General features: G+C 40.4%; 1 protein-coding gene across 9 annotated transcripts in view; it reads left to right on the top strand.

The window, feature by feature from the left end:
* Nucleotides 1-60: 60 nt before the first annotated feature.
* LOC102387722 (1-aminocyclopropane-1-carboxylate synthase-like protein 1) overlaps nt 61-14,152 on the top strand; it is a 37,392-nt gene continuing 23,300 nt past the window's right edge. For 2 of the 9 annotated variants that reach the window (XR_003091660.1, XM_006034953.2), the window contains exons 1-7: nt 61-119; nt 1,986-2,045; nt 3,485-3,555; nt 6,179-6,248; nt 7,425-7,491; nt 9,592-9,689; nt 11,200-11,277. Coding sequence is in view for 1 of the 9 variants with exons in the window: in XM_006034953.2 (XP_006035015.1) it covers nt 3,500-3,555; nt 6,179-6,248; nt 7,425-7,491; nt 9,592-9,689; nt 11,200-11,277 (369 nt within the window). In the remaining 8 variants the exon portion in view is untranslated. Of the gene's footprint in view, nt 120-1,985; nt 2,046-3,314; nt 3,384-3,484; nt 3,556-5,849; nt 6,074-6,178; nt 6,249-6,475; nt 6,561-7,424; nt 7,492-9,591; nt 9,690-11,199; nt 11,278-14,152 lie in introns of those variants that run through there. The other 7 variants (XR_003091663.1, XR_003091661.1, XR_003091664.1 and 4 more) reach the window with 7 other exon arrangements.

Below are 14,152 nucleotides of genomic sequence, written 5' to 3'. Positions count from 1 at the left end.
GCCCCGCCCCGCCCCGCCCGCGGCGAGCGCTGCCTCCCCCCAGGATTGCTCGGGGGCTCCAGGAATGAGCGCTGCATCTCCAGAGCCTGCTGGGAGTCACCGGGGAGAGAAATGATAGGGTATTCGTTAAACTCAATATGAAATATTGAATCTGATTTATTGGGTAGTCCAGGGGGTTTTAAATGCAATAGTAGCCTGCATTTGTCTTACAGACCTAAAGTAATTAAGGACATTACATCGTGACAAAGCCTCCTGGAACAGATTCAAACAGAATTGACCACCCTCCCCACACCCGCACCCCCACCCTTTCTTGTGACCCGCAGTCCCTGCCCCCACCCCCAGCCCTGCCAGAGGGAGCCTCAAGCTGCCAAGGCTGCGGGACTGGGGCCAGGGCCTGCAGCCCCCTGCCCCCTGCAGTGCCCTAGTCCCAGCTGTCACCAGCTGGAGGTGGTGGTTGCTGTGGCCAGAACAGAGCAAGCTCCCTCCCACCCTCACTCACTCCCCCCATGGACCACAGGGCCGGAGCAGAGCAGAGGTGGGCTGCCCGCTGCAGATTTGGGACTTGCTGCCCTCCCCGCAGGAGTCCCCACAGGAGTCTCCACAGCTAGCACCCAGCGAAAGAGGGTGAGGACATAGGCGACTGGTAGGGGGGGCACAGGGGACATGGCCCCCCACCCCCCCAGTCTCAGGAGGCACCAGTCACCCATGGGTGAGGAGACCCACTGGGAGCCCCACGCCAGCTGCACCACCATGACGAGGCACCCCCTGCCCACTCGGTGGCAGCAGCGGCATAGAGCTGTGCCCCCCACTGCTTCCAGGTGGGAAGGGAGCGCCTCGCTGTGGTGGTGCAGCCGGCATGGAGGCAGGGAGCCCACATCTGCCTCTACCCCACGTACAAATCTAGGGGCATGTGCCCCCCATGCCTCCCTCCCCAGGAGTGCACACAGCAGCAGGGAGCCAGCCCCCACCCACCCCTGCAAACAAGCTGCCTATGGCTTCATCCTGCTCCCCCTCAGCTGGGTCCCACATTCTGGCCCCAGGCCCCATGTACCAATCCAGCTGTGTAGTACACACAGCCCTGCCCCACTCCCTCCTTTCCTGCCTCCCTGTTTCATGGAGGCATCAGTCTGCGCCCCCATTGACTTACCTGAAGGGAGCTGCAGGAGCTGTTCTCCACGCTGCCTGGCTACCATGTGCAGTGCCCTCCTCCCATTCCCCTAGCCCCAAGTAGCTCCTTGCAGGCTGGATCTCTGCCAGCCTGCATGGGGAAACCTGCCAGCGCTCTCTATTTTTCTCCTTTAACAGAGAAAATCTGTGATTGGCTCTCTTTTTTTTTTTTTTTTTAGCTGGACAGCCCTTTTTATAGTGCTTTTTATAGGGCTATAGTGTGGTAATTACTTTGCATATGTGGCCAGTCTTATTTTGCACGTGTGGTGGGTGTATATTTATTGCATTGTCCACCAGTCAGCTGCATAATATGTCACATGTTACAGGTATAATGTATAGCAGGGGCCCTAGTGTAATAACAAGGATCCTGATGAGTAAAGGGGGCAGGGGGAGCTCTGATTTTCCATGATAAAAAACCAAAAATTAAGTGCTAATATTTATTGGTATTTAGAATTTATTTTATTATAGTGATTGAGGCACTAGCAGGCTTCTAAATTGCTTTAAAATTGTCAATATGTCAATAAAATGTGCTCAAGTGATGCGTGCGTGTGTGTGTGTGTGTGTGTGTGGGGTGGCATTTCATTTTAATCACAGAAAAACGTGGATTTGAGGGGTTTTAATCAGAATTTGCCATTCCCCCCCCTTTTCAGAAAATATGATTTTTTTTTTTTTTTAAAGTAAAGAAAACCAGGATCCCTTGTAAGGAAAAGTGCATGTCCTTTCTTGTCAGGATGAGATCAAGACACAGTGTGTTTTCTGGGTTGGTTTTTTTTTTTTCCTAAATGTGATCCTATTTAATCATTGCAATTTTATTCCAGGGCATTTTGAATTTGGGAACAAGTGAGAACAAACTGTGCTTTGATTTGATACAGGAGAGAGTAAGTGTTTCTGTGGGTATGAAGACTTTTGGATCATGGGATTTTTGATACCTCAGATAGTGGTGCAGACATAGTTAGATTATAACAGTGCAATGTTTGTTTTACAAATAAATAATTTAGTACAGAGTAAATAATGTTCATTTAACTATTTCTGTGCATTGGGAGTGCTGTTTATTTATTAGATTTCTATATGACAACCTTGCAGAAACAACCGCATGTTGTACATCGTAGCTAGATGTTATGTTCAGATATATTTAGTGAAGTGCTATTAGCAAAGTAACATTACACAGAAAAAAATATTTTTTTCCCTAAGCTTCATTCACATTAGAAAAATGCATTCAACTTAAAATATTTAGATAGAAGTTATTTATACTTGTTGCATGCAACAATTTAGTTTGGATTTTTTTGGAAATTATTGATTGCTTCATCAAATGGTTTGATGCTCTTTGTGGGTAGCGCTAAAACTCTTTGCTAGAATAGAAAGCATTCTTTATGTTGAAGTTTAGGTATTAATTTTAAGCAAAACTAAAAATGTTTGTGTAACCTCATATAGAATGGTCCGGACATCAGGCTGCTGCGTTAAGTAAATATGACTGGGACAGGGACTTTTTTTTAAGGCACCTTGCTTAGTGAGAGAGTTAAGTTTTTAGTTTTTTTCTAAACCCCTAGTAACATTGCTAGCCAACATGCTTATTGGAGTGGAGAGTGAACTTAATTATACTTTAATTTGCACACCATCTAAAATAAACTCCGGTTATTATGCCAACTTTGCACTTGGCTCTGTCCATCCACATGAAAATCGGTGGAGTTGTGCTGGCTGGTGTATCTGCGCATCCAGTTTATTCTGCAGAATCTTATTGCATGAACCAAAAGGAGCATGAGTTACAAATGAATTGCCCATGCTAACAATTTTGAAAAATACTTTTTGTAATTAAAAAAGTGTGTGTTGTCTATCACTTCTCAGACTAGATGCATCTTTTAAGATGAATAAATCACCTGTGTTGCTTCAGTGTTTTTCCCTGTGTAGTGGGTGGAATTACTGGCTCCTTGCCAGCTGAGAACACAGGTTAAACAAAGCTGACACAATTAGAAAAAATGCTGCATCTTCAGCTAAATAATATAAAAAACACTGGGGAAATTTTGTATGTCTGAATAATTTTAGAAATTTTGAGAAAAAAATAAAATTGTTTCAGGATTTATTTTGATGATCTACACAACTATGACAGTTCAGTCGAAAAGACCGTTTTCTCTTTTGTTTTTGATCACTAGCATCTTAACCTTGGGTAGAAAGACAGATGTGGCTTCTGGATCTCAAGATTTTCCATCTCCCTGCTATTAGTAAACACATGTTATTTAACTACATAGATTATGTGGTCCAGCAAACCAGAAGCTTACAGGCAAAAGCACACTGCTTAATTATGGCTCTCTTCTGTCAACAGCTTACAAGACCTGACATGAACTATGTAGAACCTGACTTGTTGCAGTATTCTGATACGCAAGGCATTAAAAGGTACGAAGTGAATAAGTGTCCACTTTTCACATTGTAGTACATGGCAGCTGGTTTGGCTTAATTTTTTTTGTAAACCCAGAAATAAATAGTTTTAATTCTAGTTTCTTGCTCCCTAGCTTTTTGCTTCCTGTTGGCTGTAAGAATTACTTTTTCCTTTCTTTTTTTATTTGTTTTATTTTCTGTCCATTGCCATTTGGATGTAGGCAGGAGAATATATTGTGTAAATCCCCCTATAGTTAGTAGTAGTACCACATTTTCTTGCACATTACGTGCCCCAGAATATAATATTCATTTTGTTTTTGAAAGGCAGAACAAAGAATAAAAGATCTTTCCAGGTGCGTCTACATGAGACACTACTGCCCATTAGACTAATGCCATCTACATGTGCACAGCAATTACTGCACACTACAGTATATTAGTCTCATATGCTGTTTTCTATCTGTAGATAGAGGTACTAGAAAATGGCACATTAATTAATGCATGATACCACGAGTAGATGCTGACCGGGATCGAATTGCCACAGGGAGTGAGGAGAGCTATCCTGACTCGTCATAGACCCATCCCAAAACAGTGCATTAATTAGTGGACTGTACCATATGTATAGATTCTGACCAGGATCAAATTGGCATGGGGGGTGGAGAGAGCTATCCTGGCTGGGCATAGACCCATCCTGATCTCCACATGGCTGGCAGGCAACTGCCCAAACAGCTGGGACAGCTTCCCCTTCTCTTTCCCACCCCGCTCCCTCCCCTGACATGGGGGACAGCCTGATCTCCTGACAGAGCTGCCGACTGAGCTGGGCCAGCTCTCCCCTGGAGCTTGGGGCTAAGCCCCTGTGCTCCCTGCCAGCCTGGGGTTGGCACCTGGGGTTGCCTGGAGTTCCTCCTGGCTGCTGCAAGGGGGGCAGAGCAGGGAAGAGCAGCCCTGGACTGGGCTTCTCCTCTTGGACTCAGTTTGCTCCTGACGGGGATGCAAACATAGACATGCGCTGGGGAGTGCTTTAATGAGCCTGCATTTTCTGTGCAGAAAATTCAGGCACGTTAATTGCACATGTAGACATGCTCTCCTTGCAGTAAATAACTGAGCAGCAGCAGGTAGGGAGCACAGCATGTTCATTGTTCTGTTCCCTTTAAGTCCACTGTAAATTTTACCTTCATTCTGGCCATAACTGGCCTAGAACATTCTTACCATATCTCTGACTTAGTACATGCACCATGATTTCAGCACCTTTTGGGGAAATGTGTGTGTTGTATGTGAGAAGATATGCTAATTATCAGAGTGGCTAACTCTTGGCTTTTGTGAACAGTGAAGGCAGAGCTATGTTCCAGAGACTGAAGACAAATATTGACCTCTTAGAAATCAGTGGGACTTCTGTCATCGATTTTATTATAAACAAAGGATGGATCTGTCTTTAGCCTTCTCTATTTACCAGAGATGTGAGTTTTCCGGAAAATTTTGAATTGGAAAATTTTCCAGAAAATATTCCAATGCCCTAAATAGAGTGTGATCTGATTTAGCATGTTTATTTAACTTATATTTAGTAAACAAAACTAAAAAAGTACCCCCCATGTTAATTTTATGTCCCAATAGCCACAAGTATTTGAACTGAAATATTTGATTAGGGAAAAAATTAAATACAGCACACTTAATGTGGTTTAAATGTTATTTTCAAACAAATTAAAAGCTTTATGTGGAAAGAAATGATTTTTATTGGAATACTTGTAAAAATGTAAAGACAATACACAATAGTATGTACTTCCCTTACATGGTTTGTGTAAATTTAAGAAAAAAAACGAAGGCACTGAAAACTGTTGACACACTAATTTTAGCACACCCAAAGAACTGTGCATGATATGCCGTGCTTTGGTTTTGATTTGACCTGCACAGCCAATGAGGTGAATTCAGAACTTGATTTTTTATTTGGATTATTATGCGAGTGTATTTACTGCCCTGTTTACAAATCAATAAAACATATATGTACTCTCTCATACACTTTCTAGGGATAATCACCTGAAAAATATTAATTACAACTTTGAAACTGCCAAGCTTGCCTAATATTGTATTGGCATCCATTCATTGTTGCTAATGAATTTAATAAAAATGAATTTTTAGAAATGAAAAATTTCCCACAGAAAAATAAAGCACTGGAAATTTTTCCTCCCCACATCTCTGTTATTTACTCAGTTTCCACTATTTTTGGTGTGTACATTTTTTGAGTGTCTTCCCAAATCAGGCCCTAGCAGTAGATTAGGCATGTACATATATTTGAACTTTGTTTTAACTTTTTTATGCAGAGATCAGTTGATCCACAGTGATTTGAATGCTAGGAGGAAAGGTTTCAGCAAGATAGGCTGTCCAAAGCTATCTGAGTGGTGAAAGCTACAACTTCTGGCTGTCCATTTTGCCAACCCCCTTCAGAAAAAGGTTAAATTTTCCCCTTTCTCAAAACATGTAGCATAACAAGACATCTGCAGAATCTTTAATCAGGAGTCGAACAAAAAATTGAATCTTTTTATGAGTAAGTGTACTGTACATTTTTCTGGTTCTTAATATCTTACATGTATGTGTATTTTGACCTTTTCATAAGAATTGTGATGTGAAGTGTCTTTATTCTCCATTTCAGCTTCAGAGAAGAAATCGCCAAATTTCTCACTGAATATGCCAGAGCTTCAGAAGCATTGAATCCAGAGCATGTAAGACGAGTGCTTCATATGTGCATTTTGCTGTTCTGTTTGTTAAAAACAAGCAAATCTGCACAGACATATATATCTTTACTACAGGATATTAAAAAAGAGGGAACACTGCTTAGAAGTCTTGCCACATTTAAAATGTTTTGAAAAAGCTATCAGTACTTTAAACTGTTTTTTCTCTCTCTCTCTCTCTCTCTCTCTCTCTCTCTCTCTCGTTCTTACTATGGTAGGAGTCAGCTGTGGTTCTTTGGCCCTTTACAGTAATTCCAGATGTTCCAAATCCATGAGGAAAACTCTATGCAGAGGTTTTTAAAGGTTAGGGCCTTGGAGGCATCTGTTCTTACCTCCTGCACTGCTATGAAAAACTGTGCAGAAACTATGAAAGCAGAAGGGCAATAGCTGTTATTTCAGCCTCAAGTCCATTACCTTGTTTCTAAATGTGGAATTGTAGTTAAGATGTTTGATGTATAACACAGTGAGTACTAACATTCTGCCATTGTTTTTTTGGTAAACATCTCATTGACTACAGCTAAGAGAATAACAAGATATTGCTGATTAGAGCCTGGAAGTGAATGAAGTACTTGACCTTGTGGAGAACCATAGTTAAGGCTTGTCTCTGGTTCTGTGTAATGGATGTGTAGCATATTTGAAGTCTCCTCTGCCTTGCCTCTCTAGGTTCTGGAAGGTAGAAAGAGCTCTTTTTCTTCATCCACATCTGCCTCCCATTCCTCAGACTGTTGGGGAAGGGAGACAGCTGCATCGGCATTCTTTGCCTTTTCAAACAATCATTCCAAATGGATAGTAGTTAGGAGTCTTTCAAATGCTCAGTGCTACCCCCTCTCTTTCCCAGTGCAAGGCCTTACAAAACTCTAAATTTCTCAGCTAATAGAGAGAGATTCTTTTCTTGATTTATTTGCAAAATGTTTCAGACCATGAAACTGGAATTTACAATCAGCTGTATAAAAAGGTCTTAATTCTGTAATAGCTTAACTATTTTGGATATTGTGCACAATTTTTTGCAATATTCTGAATTTCAGCTATAATGGTTTCTTTTTAGCAAAGTCCTACTAAAACCTGTTGTTGCAATCATGCTTGTTCTTTAATTTTTTTAATATTGTTCAAACAGTATTATAAAAGTGTGGCAGTTCTGTTGATGACCCTCATGACTGCTTGTTTCAGATAATTGTTATGAGTGGCTGTTGTGCCATCTTTGCTACCCTTTCAACTGTATTATGTGATCCTGGAGGTAAGTAATGCTTTCTTAATCACAAAGCATTATTCATAGCAGTGACTTCTAATATTATTGTGATCTAATATATGTGTACCCATCTTGGTTCAGACTAGATTAATAGAAAATTGAGGCCATCAGCTGTGTAGTATTGTTTCTTTGCTGCCCCCTGCTGCTGCTTGTACATATTGGAGACAGCAGCTAAACTTGTTTCTTGAGAAGACTGTCTCTCTCAGAGTCCTACAGAAAGAGTTTGTGGTGAAAGGAGAATAGAGATCTATGATCTGCAAGTGGAGAAAGCAGATTGCGGAGGTGAGGGAGAGTGGGTGGGGACTAGCGAAGGTAGGGACCTGGATAGAAGTAGGAGCCTATGTGGTTAGGGGGGAGGAAAGGCTCCAGAGAGGGATAAGAGGTATCAAATTCCTTTATTAAATCCAAAACATCAATAGCAATCATATAGTTATTTTAAACAAAAGCTCCAAGCTACTGTAATAGTTATTAAATATATACTGGATGGCAATGCTACAGTGTTAAAGATTGCACCTGCACAACAGTTAAAATAATAAGCATTTGATCAGAATACTTACAACTGGTTTAGCAAGGGCAAAATTCTAGCTGTCACATTGTTTGGCTTCATCAGATCCAGCTCATACTAGCAAATAACTCTCTCTTGCTCTGTGGCTAGAAACAGATTGCCTGGACAAGTTGTGCCATTTGCCCATTTGACCTGGACAAGTTGTGCCTGTGTTTGTCCTGGAACAGAAATAGGACAGAATTGGCATATACATGCATCACCCTTCTAATCAGGGTTTACAGAGTGGCTGAATGCACTGTTGCTTTTTGGACATTGATTCAGTAATGCAATCTCAGGATAACCATTTAGATGCACTTTGCAATATCTGAAGATAAACTGTTAAGTATTTATCCTGTGAATGTTTTTCAGATTTACCCAAAGACAACAGACATGGATGTCTGAATAATTGCAATTTGTCTTGGGACAAATATGATGTTTGTTTGTAACCTGTCTTACTCTCCTTGATTTTTTTTAAAAAATTATATTATCCATATTCTTAGATGTTTCCTTTCCAGAAACTAATTCAATCTAACGCCTAAACTTCTGTTCATACTTACGTTGTTTTTCCCTATTTCTACAATCCTGGTTTACTTTTAGTGTATTCTTGGTGGAGGCAAGTGGTTTACATGTTATTGTCTACTTTTGTATTCTCCTATGTTAACATATCCATAGTCATTCCCTTCCTTTGTTTAATTCTTAACAATCTCTACCATGACAGGGTTAGCATCTTAATTAGCTTTGTCTATCTGTCCTTCTCTTTGTTTGAAACCTGGATTCCTGCAAATTTAGTCCGTGCACCTAAGAATATAATCAAACAGTCCATCACCTATAGCACAATGACATGAATTGTTCTTAATATGTCCCTACAGATGAGGAATAGAGTAGATCACCTAGGAAGGGAAAATGGGAATCAAGGAGACCCTAGCATTGGAGGAGAGTAGAGGAAGGAGGGGAAGAAAGGAATGGGGCACAGTCTATTAAGAATGAGTATATCTTGCTAATTAAAAATGGTGGGATAACATCCCCTGCCATGGGGAAGATGGAGAATGGTCCATGGAGCCTGGGAAAAGCACACAGCAACTAGAATTCCAACACCAATCTGATGTGGATTCTTTATACCTTGTAATTTTTGTATAGGAAACACTCATTCTGTTTCTGGCAAAATTACATTTGATATCTGGAAGATCACCAATTGGGGCTATTTAGGACAAAGTCCAGGGTGGAGTTTCAGAGTCCTCCTTATAGGCCTCCAAGAGAGCACCCTGTCAGCTACAAAAAAGTAGCTAAGGTTCACACCAACTATCTGTAGGTAAGTCACAGTAGGGCACTATAATAAAAAATAAAAAAAAAGTAGATCAGCTCCTCTTCAATGTGCATAAATAGTTGTCAGAACAGTTGCTGCACTGAAAATGTAAAGAAAAAACATCAGAGAAGGATTCAGTATATTGTACAGATTTCTTCAGGTTCAGTTTATTCATGTATAATGAGAATGCCTAATATTATCTGTGGTTGTGTGTGATTTGGTTTTTTGTTTGCTTATTTAGATGGCTACCTTATTCCTACTCCATACTATGGCGGTATAAATTCCAAAACTCAACTGTATGGTGAAATACAACCTGTTCACGTCCCCCTGTTTAGTGAGGTAAAAACTTCTGTTTGTTAAAAACTGTATTAAATGCATGCGCGCACATGTTCATTAAAGCATTCAAATGACAAAGCAAACTCAGCAAAGAGATCATAGATGAAAACAGATGTAGAGACGTCTTCTCTTCCAAAGCAAGTAGCTTCTTATCCAGCCTGCAGCATGTTGATCAGATCATGTTATCAACTTTGTGCTATGGCAGGCTATGATGTACAGAACTGTTTTGCAGAGTTAGCAATCCATCGCATTCACAAGCATTATGTTCATGTTGTAAAAGTTCTTACCCTAGCCCTGGATCTCTCAGGCTGTAAAATAGTGGTTCAGTCTCAGAAAGTGACAACGATTTGGAAAGAGGCAGTTAGCCATGTTAGTCTCAAGTCAGGTAAAAAGCAAGCAAAGGGTAGCATCTTAGGGACTAAACCTTTATATTTAAATTCCATTCTATTTAGAACTAGCCTCTGGTTTCTGCAGGTACTTATATAGCATCTGACACTGTAGGATACAAAAGCTTATGCCTCTGAGCCAGTTAGTCTCCAAGGTACTTCCCTACCCTGCCTTCTGCCTGAAGAAGTTGCAAAGAAGATATGTTTCTTTACAAGTCAATAACTTTGTTTTCAAAGTAGTGTTCTTGGTTTTGACTTCTGAGATAACCATGGCTTTGTTGCTGTCATCTTGCTATTTTCCTTACTTGTGGCATTGTTGAAAACATGTTCTGCCTCAGTGCACTTAGAACAAGTTAAGGCAGGGCAGGGAGGCACCTTAGAGAGTAACTGGTTTAGAGAGCCACCAGTTTGTCAAATGTTATCGATGAACTTACAGCAAGGAGTTTAAAAGAAAGGGACAGGGGAGGGGGCACTATTGAAAGGGGAAAAAATGAACAGATGAGATCAAAAGGGGTAAACAAGACATTTTAACAGCTTAAGAGTGCATCGGAGTAAACTGTTTACTACAGTTACTCTTTGGGTAAGAGTTAAAAAATTAAGATACTCCACAGAGAGCTAATGAGCAGTTAGGAATGATATTAACTCCTTTCCAGACTTTGTAGTAAACAGTTTACTAGTCTCTTACGATGTTCTCTGACTTATTTACTCCTTGTGATTCAATCTACCAATTTGATCTAATCTACCAACTGTCTCAACAGTGAACTCTCTTCCATCTCCTATTGAAGCCCCTTCTTTCTACAAATCCATTCATAGCATCTAAATGCTCATGTTTCTCTGAATCAGTATCTAAGGTGCTGCCCTGCCCTTCTCTGCCTTCTGCCTGACTTCAAACTAACATAGCTTATTACCTCTGACAGCAAGGTAAAGTAAGGCAGACTGCAGGAACTAAAGCTGTGTACTGCTTTCTTCAAAATATTTCTGTAAATGCGTATCAGATCTAGTCTTCCTCCAAAGTTGCCTTCCACTTGGATTGGATAATGTTAGATACTGCTTCAACTACCATTATATTTCCAACAGCTAGGAGTTTTATTACCCTAAAGTCACCTCTTGTTTGTTGTTGTATATAGGTGACTGATGAAGAAAGTCACCCTTTTCAGTTAAGAGTTGAAAAATTAGAAGCTGCCCTACAGAGAGCTAAAGAGCAGGTAGGAGAAATTCTATTAGCTCATCTCCAGATTTTTAATTCTAATTACAGTGTTCATCATTTGTTTTTTTTAGTGTGCATACAACTGTTTGGAAACTGAAATAATTCTAAATTTGATATGTAGCTGACATGGGTACAATCCTGGCAACAAAAAAGAATTGAATTTGTCTGTATGAAGGGACAGTGTAACCAGGTACTGAAAATGTCCATTATGCAAGTTTTAGCTTCCCACTTGCTGGTCTTGAAGAAGCTTGGAGTACTGGGAAGGCATTATGTTCCGATCTTTAGAAGTGTGTTATTTGAGTGTCCTATTCAATTAATAAAAAAAAGCATTTTCAGATTCTCAAGGGAGGGGGTCTTGCAGTGCCATCCATCCAAAAGGACTGAAAGCCGTGTAATTTGCCGTTGGCAATGAGAAGTTTGCAAAAATGGGAGGTCCTGAGGAGATTTTCAGGGCTCCTTGCAGATTGCAGTCTTCAGGATTTTGTCAAAAATACTGTTTTTCGTTGATCAATAAATTTATTATATGAATGTATTTAATTGTAACCATTCTTGTTTAAATAAATTTGATGTTAATCTCACAGTTTATCTTTATTTTTAGCCCTCTCTTTTGTTCTGTATTACTTCCTTATGGAAATATATCTGTCGTGTCACTGTCCGTTACTATGGACATATGGCTATTAATGGACAGTTATTTTGGCCACAAATATACTGTACATTTTTTAAATTATGTAGAAGAGGCTGGACTCTGGATTCTAAATATCTGTATATTTATAATTCACAACTCTGTGGGATTGTGAAGGCCTTCTTTACCCAGAACCTGGTTTTTCTGTGCTGCCAGCAGGCAGAGCAGATGATGCCTACCAGCGCATGTTCCCAGTGGTGGTCCCATTGTTTTGAAATAGTATTAGCGAAGTCAACTAGAGCTATTTTTCATAATTAACGTAGAGTTAAAACTAAACTTTGCCAAGGGGTAAAGAACACAATTGTTACAGGGAATAGAAGTGCAATTTTTTTTCATAACTCAGACAGCAGACGGTAGTAAAAGTGCAAGATACTTATCAAGTTTATTTAAACCAGTAAGACATAATTATGCTATGTTACAACATAATTATGCAATCTGTTGAAAGTTGTTAACTTGACTTCTATCACAGGAAACATTCCAGTATCTTTGCACTGCTTCCAAATTCTAATTTTTAAAATAGACAATAGTTAACTTACAAAAAATACAGTAATCTTAAATATTAGTTCTATTAATATTAGACTGAATGTTACTTTTGTCAAGTCAATAACCAGCAAAGTCTCTTTCTTCAAAAACCAGCAAAGTCTCTTTCTTCAAAATTTCTACTCTAACTTCCCCTGTATTAAACAGCCACTAGTAAAAGCATGATTATCTAGTCAGAGGTCTGTGCTGCCATTCTAGTTGTGTTGAATCTATCCTACATAAGCTGGAAGAGTAGTTCAAGCATATCTGGGTGTAGGGTCCAGCAGTAAAATGAGTTATCAGTCACTGGATCCCAACAAAGCTATGTTCATTTCTCAATGTTGGCTATTAGTAGGTTATGCTGAATTTAACAAACAGGCAAATGTGTTATGGGTAGTATCAAAATGTTTGTGTAAGCTTAAGAACTGTGAGGTACATTTAAGAGGTTCCCTCATGCTTAAACTGAGAACATGACCTACTAATAAAACAATTTATATAGTCATTAGCTTGTTACTGTTACTAAAATAATGTGGGATACTTGCATTTCGAATGACATTTCAAAGTTTAAAGAAACTCCCTAAATCTTGTGATGTTCCATTACAGGAAACCATATCTAAGAGGCTAATTTTAATTATTATCTGACACTGTAGCTTCTTAGTAGCTTGAGTACAATTGTATTACATTTCTTGATCTTCCATTGTAAACCTGTAAAGGTTTGAGTTTATACTGACTTCTTTTCAAACACCAAATATACTGTTTTTAATTTCTTGCCACCTACACACAGAAATTACTGTTCTGGTTTTGGACACTTTCAGGGTCTTAAAAGAACATTGTTTTGGAGGGTGAGTGGGGTTGATGGGATTTTTGAATGACAAGTGTGGAATGTAATTTGAAGCAAGAGATAATTTTTTCCATTAGCATATATGATGGCAAGAACTGTTTTTTTAACTTTTATATAGTTAAAACTGTAGGTTTGATTCAGACTTGATTGAAAGTTCTGTAAAACTATATCTGCAAAGTTGCTCTTGCACTTTTTAGCAATATTAAGCTCATCTTTAACTGTTGAAATATCTCTGTTAGGCCTGTGCTAATAGGGAAGTATTCAATTTGGATTGGAATTCAGCCGATTCAGAGGACAGTGATTTGGAGATTCAGATCACTGTCCTGAATCGATTCAGCTGAATCAACTTTGGAAGATTCGGCGCTGATTTGGAGAGATTGGGTGTTTCGGATCAGCCGGGGAGAGGCAGGTGCAGCTGGGCAGATGCAGGTTCTCCTGTGGCTCCTCCGAATGTGCCTGCCTCTCCCTTGGGTCTGGGGAGCCACGGGAGAAACCCCCATGGCTGCCCTGCCCATCCCCATCCCCCGCCTGGCCCCAGCCTAGCCCCGGGACTTTAAAAAAAAAAAAAAAAGCCCTGCATTCACCGGCTGCAGGAGCGGCTACTGGGGCCTCTGAGCACTAATGGCAGACCCCCCTGTGCAGCGCGGAGCAGTGGGAGGCAGCAGGGATCCCCACCCCTGCTTGGCACCTGCATGGCAGCTGTCCCATGGTACAGGTGCAGTGTGACTTGGCCAGGCGCTTCACACTGCCTGGGAGCTGGAGCTGAGCGCTGCCGGGCTCCAGCTGCAACATGGAGCTGCCCCAGCTCCCAGACAGCGTGCAGTGACCTGC

The sequence above is a fragment of the Alligator sinensis genome, unplaced genomic scaffold (genome assembly GCF_000455745.1).
Source record: "Alligator sinensis unplaced genomic scaffold, ASM45574v1 scaffold1011_1, whole genome shotgun sequence".
In the NCBI taxonomy this organism is placed as follows: domain Eukaryota; kingdom Metazoa; phylum Chordata; order Crocodylia; family Alligatoridae; genus Alligator; species Alligator sinensis.
Note: the sequence above shows the minus strand (reverse complement) of the source record. Positions and strands in the feature narration are given on the sequence as shown.